Genomic DNA, 12,935 nt, shown 5'->3' with positions numbered 1-12,935 from the left:
ACTGGCGATAGACACCAAGTGATAGCCATAGCTAAAAGTGGCCCTTTTGGTCTGGTTAACTAATAAAATCAAATGTTTCAAGATAAAAATAAAAGAATATCAATGACTTACGAACACATTCATGACTATTTTTAACCTCTGTTTCATTGCTTCCAACAGTGGTTACATCTGTGCCATTAAGATCACTTCCTGTATCATTTATGCTGATGTACACTCTTTTATACCATTGATCACAAGTACACATCACCCAACCAAATACATCTTTGCACTTGGAGTTCTTTGGACATGTCTTTTTTTTACATGCTTCAAGTTCTGTAATAGAATTACATGTATATTTTCTACATTCTTGCCGTACAAAAATGTCTAAAATTCCTTTTTTCACATCTTCTTATTTTGATACTGTTCTAAAATCTGATTTGTGTTAGAAATTGTTTAACAGGTAATTGATAATATTACAATATTTATGGTCAGAATGCTGAAGAAATTCATTTAAAAACATCAAAATGATCAGTCTAAGAGTGTCAAAAGCTTAATTACATTGGTAAATAAGTAAAAGATATTTTGAAAATATTTCTCACTGCATAAACCATTATATACCATGCAACTGTATAACAAAATATTCGTATCAAAACAAATAATATATAAGCTTTTTTTGGCATAAAAACAGACGCTTCTGATGCCTACTATTTTCAATTTTTCTTGACCTACCTTGATCACACCTAGTGCCATTATACCCTGAATCACAATCACATGACTCATCTCCTCGAATACCATTCTCACATGTCCCATGGACACATTTACAATCTGAAATTTTGTAAAATAATTAATTATGCAAGTATATATGTAGGACTTGGAGGTGCAATGGTTACGCTGAAGTGGGATGGTCTTGGTAGAGCTACGATGGTCCAACTCTCTGAAGCGCAATGGTTTGGCATGATGCTTGAATATTGCGAAGTTGTCAAATACACTGTTCCTATATATACAAAAAGAATTCATAGGCAGGAGGAAAAGATTAAGTAAATGAAGGTTTCATGCTAACTAAGGAAAGGAAAGAAATAGGGTTCATATATAACTTTTAATTTTGACTTCTCTTCCAGTATGCTTCACTTGGTTTTATGTGAACTTAATAATTAAAACAATAATTAGCAATGTTGTTTTTTATATCAAGTTGATACCACTTTGTTTTATTCCTGAAATAAATACTGCTTTGTAAGAAAACCAGCACTCTAACCTAGTCTATTTTATTGTGGTTACAGTGTTAATCTTCTATCACAAGGTAGGCCAAAATAACCTGATTTGTCCTCATGTGTACTTCCCAATTTCTCATTGCTCAGCGTAAAAGCAGCTAATTTTAAAGTTTTTGGTGGAACACTTGACATATCTTGACATAATTAGTCAAGCATATATATATTTGGTATTTTTTTTCTCTTTTGAGATTGACCCTGCTAAATACTATAGAACGACAAGCTTAAATTTGTTTATCCCCATTGAACAATACATTTCAAGATATATCCTTCCACTTGAATCCATTTTAATTAATCTGATCCAACAAGTCTATCTGGCTTTACACTGCTACATGCTAGGCTGAAAATTAGAAAATTTAAGTTTTAAAGTCTTTCCTATTACCTGACCAGAATTCAATACATATTTATAGACCTTCCCAATGTGAGGCAAGCACGCTAACCGCCACATTAAATGTGGTTATTTCTTCACACAATCGTACTTCATCGTAACCATCAATGTCAACAACACAGTTATACCATCTCACTTCAGTGTAACCACAAGTTAGCGTCACAATATCATCATCATACTTCAGCTAGTTAACCAATGCACTTCAGCATGACTATTGTGGTTAAGAGTAACATCTCAGTTCAGAGCCCAACATATATATTAAAATATTTTTTTCTTGTTCATCATATTCAATAATATTACATGCTATATGAATGATAGAGCAACGTAACAATAACAATTCCAGAACAGACATCTATAGTTTAGCATGTTTCATGACTATATGACAATTAAGCTCTAAATCCTGAATTTTAAGTGGTATGTTATATAGAATACAGACAAAATATATCACAATCTAAATACAATTTGTAATGGGTGCCACTGAACCATGTGTCTCGCCTGTGAATACTGTTGTCAATGTGAAGTGTAATGTTGATTATGAAACATTATATATTATTATACCTTACATATATTTCAAACAATTCTATTGGGTGAAACCTTATCACGTGACATGGAATAATTCATTTAATTTTCATTCAATTCCAAGGAAGGACGAATAACCCTAAAAATTTACACCAGCGGTGAATAACCCTATTATTCACCGGTGAATAACCTTTTGAGTTTGTTGATTTGTACTTGAGTTACCTCCCATGAAAATGACGTCACAGACGTAAATAAACAAAATGGCAGCGTTCACGTTACAGTGGAAGCCCATCGAGAGACGAGGAAATAAGGCATTGGTCATGAATAGAGCTGAGAGTGCCAGCAGCCGATAATATCTCTTATAAACGGTCCTTTTCAGGGCCATCAATATGTTACAAAAAGATTCTACTTTTGTTGTAAATTCGAGAAATTCGAACACAAATGTATTTTCAAACGTCAGTCTGTGTGTTATGTTAGAAATATAGACACTATAGTAAGTGTTTGAAATGCCTTTCCACTGTTAGTTCGCTGATCCCTCATTGAAATAACCTTCTTGTGTTGACAATTTTGGATATTCACCTTTTCAACGGGCCATAATTGTATATTATATAGTTCATTTATCAGTAAAATACAGAATACAAAAAAATAAGCTCCTTTGGTTCAAGTTTCATTACAATCCATAAAGGTTAATAAATTTATAATGTCAAAAATATTCAAACCCAAACTGGCTGTAAATGTGAAAAAAAACATTGCTGATGTCAGTGTAAAAATTCAATGCAGTGTTAACTGTACAAAGAGAGTTTGTTTATCAGTAAAATGCTGAAAATGAAAATAAAAGATTTTGAAAATATCGCTTCAGATATAAAAAAAAATAAAAATAATAAAAGGCAAAAAATTGGGAAAAATTCATACCTTTGTCACAATTTATACCATATTTCTTTTTATCAATGCACTGTTCACATGCATACCCTGTAAAATTTTCCTGAAGAAAAAAAAAACAGATGTCAAAAATATATTATAGGATTTATTTATCATATGTTCTGTGTAAAAGTATCGATTTTCACCATGTAGTATTTTTTGCTATTTTTGCTGCAATATAATGAACTGGATAAATTCAGCCCTTTAAAAAGTTAAAAAAATAATTTGAGGGATGGTCGGAAGGGTCCTGATCCCGAAATCCCGGGCTTATAACCATGAAATCCCGAGATGCAGAATTTAAAGAAACTTCATATCCCAAAATCAGGAGCTTAAAAACACCCGATCCCGACGCCCCTCCAAAAGGTCCTGCCTTCCTGTAATCTCTACCTTACTTTCATTCTTGCCAAATCACTATTTTCCCTTTCAACAATAAATTTGTATGCCCCATTTATGGGCATTGTGTTTTCTAGTCTGTGCATCCGTGTGTTTGTTCGTTCGGTCGTCCGTCTGTTCGTTTGTCCCGCTTCAGGTTAAAGTTTTTGGTCGAGGTAGTTTTAGATGAAGTTGAGTATGTTTTACTTAATATTTAAGCAAGTGGTATGACTCCTTAAATAGTAAACATTTCAAAGAAAATAGTAGACAGAATCACGGACTTTCTATACTAACATAGAAAGTCCCTGACAGAATACAGAGAGTCTCAATATATTAAAGTAGTATAATCGTAGTTAACATGTTGATAAACGTGAAAAATAACTGTCCTCTCTAAGGAGGTAGAATAGTTGTGATTCTTGCGATCTAAACACCATGATATGGAGAACGCTCTGAATGGCTCATTTATTTTTCATTTTTGTTATCTATCATACGATTGGTTGTACTTGTGTCACATGTTTTACTTGTCTTAATATATATGCATCTAATATGACCCCTTAAATAGTAAACATTTCAAAGAAAACGGTAGACAGAATACAGAGAGTCTCTTAGACTATATATTAAAGTAGTATAATCGTAGTTTACATGTAGATAAACGCGAAAAAAAAATTGTCCTCTATAAGGAGGTATAATAGTTGTGGGCCTTGCGATCTAAACACCATGATATGGAGAACGCTCTGATTGGCTTATTTATTTTTCATTTTTGTTATCTATCATACGGTTGGTTGTATTTCTGCATGTTTCAAACCGGAAGTCTTATCTATGACTATAAGTCAGTCTGATGACGGAATCATATCCGGACTCCTTTTTTGTAGTTTTTCTCCCAAAATAACTCAATCTGAATAATCGTGAGAATGGATGACAAATGCGACTATGCATGTTACCTATAGGACACAGAGGCATGATGATTGATTTATTGTGGAAGGAAGAGAAGCGACACACAAAATGAGGTCTTCTCGTTTAATAGTATAGATATCAACAGTGGTACCTATCTGGCCTACCATATATTATACTTTATTATATAAAACACACATATCTGTATCATATAAAAAAGACCAATTCTAAAAATTCAAAAGTTATTTAAAAAAACTGATTTTTATAGTTCGTTCTTATGTTGTACTGTTATACCACTGTTTCAGGTAAGGGGAGGGTTGGGATCCCACTAACATGTTTAACCCCGCCACATTCTCTATGTATGTGCCTGTCCTAGGTCAGGAGCCTGTAATTCAGTGGTTGTCGTTTGTTTAGGTGTTACATATTTGTTTTTCCTTCATTTTTTATACATAAATTAAGCCGTTAGTCTTGTTTGAATTGTTTTACATTGTCATTTCAGGGCCTTTTATAGCTTACTATGCAGTATGGGCTTTGCTCATTGTTGAAGGCCGTACAGTGTCCTATAGTTGTTAATTTCTGTATCATTTTGGTATCTTGTGGAGAGTTGTCTTATTGGCAATCATACCACATCTTCTTTTTTATATGAATAACACATAAAGACGATAACAGACCAATTAAACATGAACGCAAACATGATTGAGGAGTAGTACTCTACTATAGGAGCCTCATATACATGTACCTACCATAACTGAGATGTATGGATGCTTCTATATATGACTGATCTCTCAGAAATAAACTTATCAGAAAACTTGATAATACTACCAAATTGCTATATAGTTATGGCATTTCAAAATGAGATGCAAATTTACTGGTAAGATGTGTACATTTGGTATTTCTAAACTAATTTTCTTTAAAAAAAAAACATATTGTTCTTGTAGCAATAACAATTACTTGATATGCATGATATGATCCAATATGCAAATGTATAGGATAAAAGTGGTGGATTTTCCCAGACTAGCCAAAACTGTTATCCCTTACAATTATTTACTTGTAGTTTGAAACTGGCAAGTTAATTAAATCCCCAAAACATTTCTAAATTAATGAATTTAAACCATTATGAAGCTTTTGATTTTTCTCCCTTGATTATTCTGTTGAGTTGCTGTCTTATGATCCTATATTCAACATCTATCATTCACATGTGTTTGATTATAAAACTTACTTTGGTCTAATTATTTTTTATTTTTTTTGATGCACCATTTAAAGCTATGGTAATTCCTTGTATGACTTTGACTTCACAAAACACTCACCTGACAGGAACACTGTCCATTTCCATCAATAGTATCATTACATGTTCCATGACCACTACAAGGTCTATTCAGTCTGACATTATAAATTGAAGGACAAGCTGAAAATGATAAAGATTAAAATTCAAAATATACCTTTTATAAAGTTGATAATCAAAGCATAATTCAAATGTTATGCAGTCAGCAATTGTTTGCACCTGTCCTAAGTTAGGAATCTGATGTTCAGTAGTTGTCGTTTGTTGATGTGGTTCATAAGTGTTTCTTATTTCTTGTTTTTTATATAGCTTAGACAGTTGGTTTTCCTGTTTGAATGGTTTTACACTAATACTTTTTGGGGCCCTTAATAGCTTGCTGATCGGTGTGAGCCAAGGCTCTGTGTTGAAGACACTACTTTGACCTATAATCAGATAATGGTTTACTTTTATAAATTGTGACTCAGATGATGGAGAGTTGTCTCATTGGCATTCATATCACATCTTCTTACATCTAAGATATGAGAAGGCATAAATGATCACTTGATAAGAAAATTAAGTTGCACTTGGTAAAGGCAGTTTGTTTTGCAATACAAACAATACCTCTTTGGGAGAGATATACAAGGTTAAAAGAAATTCTCTTATGTATGAGTATGTACATGACGTATACGTTGGGGAAACCAATACTGGCTTTTAGAATTGTTCCGAAAAACAACCTTTTCTAAAGTTTAGTGCTAATACACCTTATCACTATCATCCAGTTGAAAATATCTATGACCCTCACACTCACTGTTTAAACAATGCACCATGCATGCATGATGTTTTTAATGGAATTTGATCAGGAATGGGACCTGTTGACTGATTGGGGAATAGTGGAAAATATATGTTTCAAGTTCTGTTAATAATCAATGTTTAATTAATCAGTGACCACTGTGGATGGTAAACTATGAATTGATAACAAGTTATTTCTAGTATACTCATGTTCATGTACTGTAAAACACAAAAATAATACACCTTATCGCTAATCCCCGCTGACTGGGACGCTTGAACTTTTGATGCAAACAACAATCACTTTTCTATTGTGGCGTCAGATATTTTGTTTTATGACGTCAAAATTTTACAGGAACCTGTGTGATATCCAGTAATGGCAGACAAATAGCCCTAAGGTGTATTGAAATTAATGGAAAATAAAAAAAAATAAGTGATTTAAAATAAGGGGGGGGGGGTAATTGTCCTGTCCCCAAGTACCTTCGTATGGAAACACTCACCTCCCTCATGAGCTCTCTTGCTGTCATGCTGTAGTGTATGACTGAACTGACTTCACAATTTTATACAATTCTTAACGTTTTTTTATTGATATTTTCATTTTTTAAACAACAGCAAAGTAGCTGTTATTTTAGAATTAATAGTTAAGTGTGTCTTTTTCCAATATTTGAAGAAAAAGAACATTATAAATTGATGTTAGCCGAAAACTGAAATCAAGCCATAATACTGACCGGATGTTTCTTTTCTAAGATACTAAGCCGATTACGGTTATAATTCCGTACTATAAAATCTAAATTTATGTATATTTATATGACTTACTATGAGATACTGAATTTGAGTGAATGTTATATTGAAATGTGTACTTTTTTAAGCAAAAATGGCATACCTTAACAAAAAATACTGAAGACCCCACCCGTGGAAAATTTCTGAATAACTTATTGTACCATACTCTTAGTTCGTGTTGCTTATTGTCAGTTGCCTTTTTTCATTTTTAGCCATGGCGTTGTCAGTTTATTTTCGGTTTCTGAGCCCAGGCACTTGTCTCAGAATTTTTTTTCATATATACCTTAATATATTAAGCATATAGGAATTCTTTTTCTGAGACAAGTGCCTGTGTTTATGCCGAGTTTGACTGTCCCTCTGGTATCTTTCGCCCCTCTTTAGCACTGTTTTGTGTTGATGAATGCAATAAATCACTTCTGAGAATCGTGATAACAAAAAGATTTTCAGGTATTTTCAATCGATTAAACAAACTGAACATTGATACATGTATCTGTAAGTGGATATCCAATTATTCTAAAAGCATTATCACTGACATTACAAGCATTTTATTATTTCAATTTACACCCCCCCCCTTTTTTTTAAGAGACTAGCTTACATTTGGACCATACAGATACACAAATTAGACATTCATATAATAAGACTGAAAAAGTTGAATCTCAACATCCGTAGAGCATATGCTACAGCAGTCTTTTTATGTCACATTGATCATCATTCAAATCATGTCAAACGTTAACCATGTGTCCAAGATATAATTATATATATTCATCAGCAAGTCTAACAATTACCACATACATTGAATTTGAGCACATTATATATCTGCATATACTTTGTTTTAAAATTCATTAGATAATATATCATTATCACTCGCAAATTCTTCACAAAATTGAAATAGATAGAATCCTTTTCAATCCAGCAACTGAGTGGGCTTTATATAGATATAGGAAGATGTGGTATGAGTGCCAATGAGACAACTCTCCATCCAAATAACAATTTATAAAAGAAAACCATTATAGGTCAATGTACGGCCTTCAACACGGAGCCTTGGATACACATATCATCAGCATAACTAATTCATTATGGGTGTTTCTATTGAATAACAACCAACATAAGCTGAAGCCTTTTGCTTATCTGCTGTTCAAGTCATTTATATAAAAAATAAGTAATCATAGTGTTAAAATCTCCCCTTGACACAAACCATTTCTGACATTAAACTATCATACGATTTAAATATCTCCAGCAAAAATAAAGTATGACTGGAGCGCCTACTTTTTAGGTCAGTCAGTGGGCCTCCCCTTATGAAAAGTTCTGGATCTGCCATTGATATCGTAGGGTTATACAGAAGCGGTTGTTAACAACTTCTTGCCTTTATTGCGGTACACTAGTTTCAGACACTAGTACTTTTCTATATGCCGGGTTTCAAGTAGCCGTCTCAGTGATCTACAACATTGTATTTGTTGATAGGACTTCCCCTCTTAAAACAATCACTGTTTCGTGTTTTCCAAGAAGTATAATCCTTATCATCATTATCATTTCAATGTCATTTTTTTTTAATATGGCCAGTTTTACTATCAACATGTCTACAGTGCAACTATCATTTCTATTCATCCTTATATCTGAAGGAATTTGAAAGAGATTTTATTATAAAAGTGTCCGTTAAAATGGATATATGCGTTCTTCATAAAAGTACAATAACTATAAAGGTATACCCTTTTAAAGTTTCTGTCACATTGTTAATACTTAAGTTTTTATAGTATCATGATAGAGTATTACTCACCGTCACAATCAGCACCCCAGGAACCAGTGCAACACTTTTCTATTTCTATAGGTTGCTCACATTTATGCAAGCACCCTCGGATTCGATGCTTGTGACCCCAGATCGATGCTGGTACATAGCAGGTTGCATCTCCTCGTCCTCTTGTCAATTTAGTAGCCCCGTCTGGACACCTTGTAGCGTAATTCCTGTAACATTTTCGACAATTTGTTTCAATAATAATTGTTTTATTTTCGTTGCAAAAATTGTTACCAAAACAATCTTGAACACATAAACACAAAACAGTAAATTCCAGAATCAAAGCTACGTTTTTAAAGAAAACCATCTTAGATCTACAACTTTAAAATAAAAAGATATGTTTTAGCTTATATATTAACACATCATATATAGACAATAACGAATGATGAATAAGGACGAGTTAAGCTCATTAAAATTTAAACATACTTGAACCTGAGATTATTTACTTGCAGATCTAAGGAGACCGATTTCCGCAGCCGTATTTGTACTATCGAGTGTCACCCTTCTCGGTCGTCACCATTCATTAATGACTAACAATTCATCAAATTACCGATTACAGATTGATATATCTTAAAGATTACAATACTTTCTTTTTTTTCTCTTTTCGAATTATTTGTTTAAGAGGTTATAATATGATATTTATAAGTATCTTCATTTTCATCTATATACCCTAGTACAAGATTATTTGGATGTTGTTGAGTATATGTTCCTTAATCATAAGTGACTATTAAGTGAATAACCTCATCTTAAAATAAGAAGGAAATATGAAAATTACACATCGGTCGAATTCCCACGTATTTCAATGAACATCGACAGAACTTGAAACCTTAATTTTCCACTTTGTATAATTATTACTATATGTATCATTTTAACCGCTTTTAAATGATCTAATACTTTTTCGGCGAAGATCCTTCCTCTATCCGGAGTCTGCTCGAGTTGTATGTTTTCCCTTAAGAAACAAAGAAAACCCTAAATTAACTAATCTCAGTGGTAAGCAGAACATATAGGAGCTATCCGTCAGATTTTATGTACATGCAGAACATATAATTTTGATTTTTTACTAATTTTTTTGTGTACGAGATTTATGTTAAACTCTCCTGACATTTTTGTAGTAAGGCTGATTCATTCGAGCTAGTTTATTGACAAAAATGAAGAAATGAATATAGAAGCTGGTTCTCCAAAGCAAAGTTTATTTCCTTGTTTCCGAAGAAAATTCAAAAGGGAAAGTGCCTAATCAAATGGCAAAATCAAAAGCTCAAACACATCAAACGAATGGATAACAACTGTCATATTCCTAACTTGGTATATATACATTTCATTATGTACAAAAGGGTTTATTAATCCTAGTCTTATAGCTAGCTAAACCTCTACCTTGTAAGGCAGTCACATCATTTGAATTACATTATTTTGACATCAATGTGGGAGCAAAACAAACAGACATGATAGAAAAAAATGTATTGTTCTATAATTTAAATCACTATATTAATCACTTTCTTAAAGTCGCTTATGCAATTGTCAGTGGTTCTTGGCCAATTTCAAGTTTTAACCTTATGTATATTTGTACTTGTATGTCATTACTACAACTATAAGACAGGTGTCATGTCCTATGCATGTTACTTAATTGTTTTTTTCTGTATTTAGACACGGACATATGTATACTATTCTTGCCCTATCGCTTATACTCTAAACAAAGCTAAAAAAATGCCCAGTTAGGATGATACAATACAATACAATACAAATATGTTTATTATAGTGACATTGTGTATAACAAAATATGTACAATATTGGAAATATTTCAATTAAATCACACCAGGCCCAATGAACCTATTAGTCACTTCAAATAGATCAGGAATTTTACATACATGTTAATTATTTAAATATAAATGTTGTCTGCGTTTTGTTAATGACTGTTCTAAGTATCGATCTGTTTTTCGAGGATATTCTGTCAATAATAAATTTAACTTTTCACTGTTATTCAAATTCAATACGGTTTCACTAAGAGAATAATAAAGTCTCAATATATTTGTTCACTTTTAACTTTCCATACGACTAAAGCACATTATTATCTATTCATGAGTATCCATTGTATTTTACATTTGATTTAAAAGTAAAATCACAAAAATACTGATCTCCAAGGTAAATTCAAAACGAAAAGTCCCTTTTCAAATGGCAAAATTAAAAGCTCTAACATCAAACGAATGTATCACAACTGCTTTATTCCTGACTTTGTACAGGCATTTTCTGATGTAGAGAAGGGTGAATTAAGCTTGGTTTTATAACTAGCTCAACCTCCCGCATGTATGACTGTCGTATAAAATTCCATTATATCAGTAAGTGCCTCCTGCAATGAAACAACCACCGCCCATCGAAAACCACGCTCAGTGAATAACTCATATTTGGTAATGGGACACCATAGATATTATTACAGCCTCAATCATATGACTAATACTAATATAATATCTAAAGATTATATACCACAACAACATTTTGTTCATCATACTTCTGTCGGAGAAAACTTTTGAACATGTAACACACCCCTGTTTATGAAGTCCGTAATGATGTCATTTTAGCGGTATTTTAAACACTGCAATATAAGCAGGAGGTTTGGATAAACATAAACCCTAGTTAAACCAACTATTTTGTCTGAGAATGTCCTGTACCAAGTCAGGAATATGGCAGTTTTTATCAAATAGTCCGTTTCTATGTTTGTTGGCGTTTGTGTTTGTTACAATTCAGTGTTTCTCTAATTCCGTTATTGTCATCTTATAGTTGATGTGTTTCTTTTGTTTTGATTTGTGACCCAAATTTGTTAAAGTTAAATCGAGTTATGACTATTGCACAGCATATACTACTGTTGCCTTTATTTTGACATCGAAGGAAGATCCAGTTCTTCATCTTTTGTTAAAATTCCAAAGAAATAGAACTGACATATGATTATACTAGAATTCCTCATATGTAAATTTCCTCATTTTTTCAGGAATTTTTGGTCTTCAATGCTCTTCAATACTCTTCAACTACGTATTTTATGTAGCCTTTTTAACTTTTTTGGATTCGAGCGTACCTGATGAGTCTTTTGTAGACGAAACGCGCGTCTTGTGCAAATACTAAATTTCAATACAGGTATCTATGATGAGTTTATTAAACGCGCGTCTATTTACACCACTGGGTCGATGCCACTGATGGTGGATAATTCGTCCCCGAGGGTATCACCAGCCCAGTAGTCAGCACTTCGGTGTTGACATGAATATCAATTGTACGGTCATTTTTATAAATATCCTGTCTACAAAATTATAAATTGTTTGAAAAACTAAGGATTTTTTTTATCCCAGGCATAGATTACCATAGCCGTATTTGGCATAACATTTTGGAATTTTGGGTCCTCAATGCTCTTAAACTTTGTACTTCTTTTGCTTTATAACTTTTTTGATCTGAGCATCACTGGTGAGTCTTATATAGACGAAACACGCGTCTGGCGTATTAAATTATAAGCCTGGTACATTTGATAACTATTATTTACAACCACTGGGTCGATGCCACTGCTTATGGAGTTTTTATTCCCCAGAGGGTATCACCAGCCCAGAAGTCAGCACTTCTGTGATTGACATGAATTATCATTGATATGGTCATAATTATAAGTTGACTGTTTACAAAACTTTAAATTTTCGAAATTCTAAGGCCTTTTTACCTCAGGAATAGAATCCCTTGGATGTATTTGGCAAAATTTTAGGAATTTTTGGTCCTCAATGCTCTTCAACTTTGTATCTTATTTGGCCTGTGTATTTTTGATGAGTTTATTTATTATTTTGCACACATAAAATGATGTACAAATTTATATAATTACCGAAATATGATGTGTCCTACTATTTGTAACAAGCTTGAACAAAGGCAGACAACTACCACTTAAACTAACTGTATTCGTGAAAAGTACATGTGGGGTTCGTGTTGTTTATTCTTTAGTTTTCTATGTTGTGTCGTGTGTGCTGTTGTTTG

The 12,935-nt window shown here is 32.8% G+C and overlaps 1 protein-coding gene across 1 annotated transcript in view; it reads right to left on the bottom strand.

Annotated features, from left to right (window-relative positions):
* The window catches only part of LOC143045376 (stabilin-2-like), a 55,947-nt gene extending 46,648 nt beyond the window's left edge, over positions 1–9,299 (bottom strand). The window contains exons 1-5 of the mRNA XM_076217836.1: positions 8,931–9,299; positions 5,640–5,737; positions 3,064–3,133; positions 709–804; positions 112–312 (exon numbers count right to left, since the gene is read on the bottom strand). Of these exons, the coding sequence (XP_076073951.1) occupies positions 112–312; positions 709–804; positions 3,064–3,133; positions 5,640–5,737; positions 8,931–9,252 (787 nt within the window). The 5' untranslated portion in view covers positions 9,253–9,299. The remainder of the gene's footprint in view (positions 1–111; positions 313–708; positions 805–3,063; positions 3,134–5,639; positions 5,738–8,930) is intronic.
* Positions 9,300–12,935: the final 3,636 nt, after the last annotated feature.

Source organism: Mytilus galloprovincialis, chromosome 1 (assembly GCF_965363235.1).
Source record: "Mytilus galloprovincialis chromosome 1, xbMytGall1.hap1.1, whole genome shotgun sequence".
NCBI classification, from domain to species: domain Eukaryota; kingdom Metazoa; phylum Mollusca; class Bivalvia; order Mytilida; family Mytilidae; genus Mytilus; species Mytilus galloprovincialis.
The sequence above is the reverse complement of the archived record's forward strand: the minus strand, read 5'-3'. Positions and strand labels throughout refer to the sequence as shown.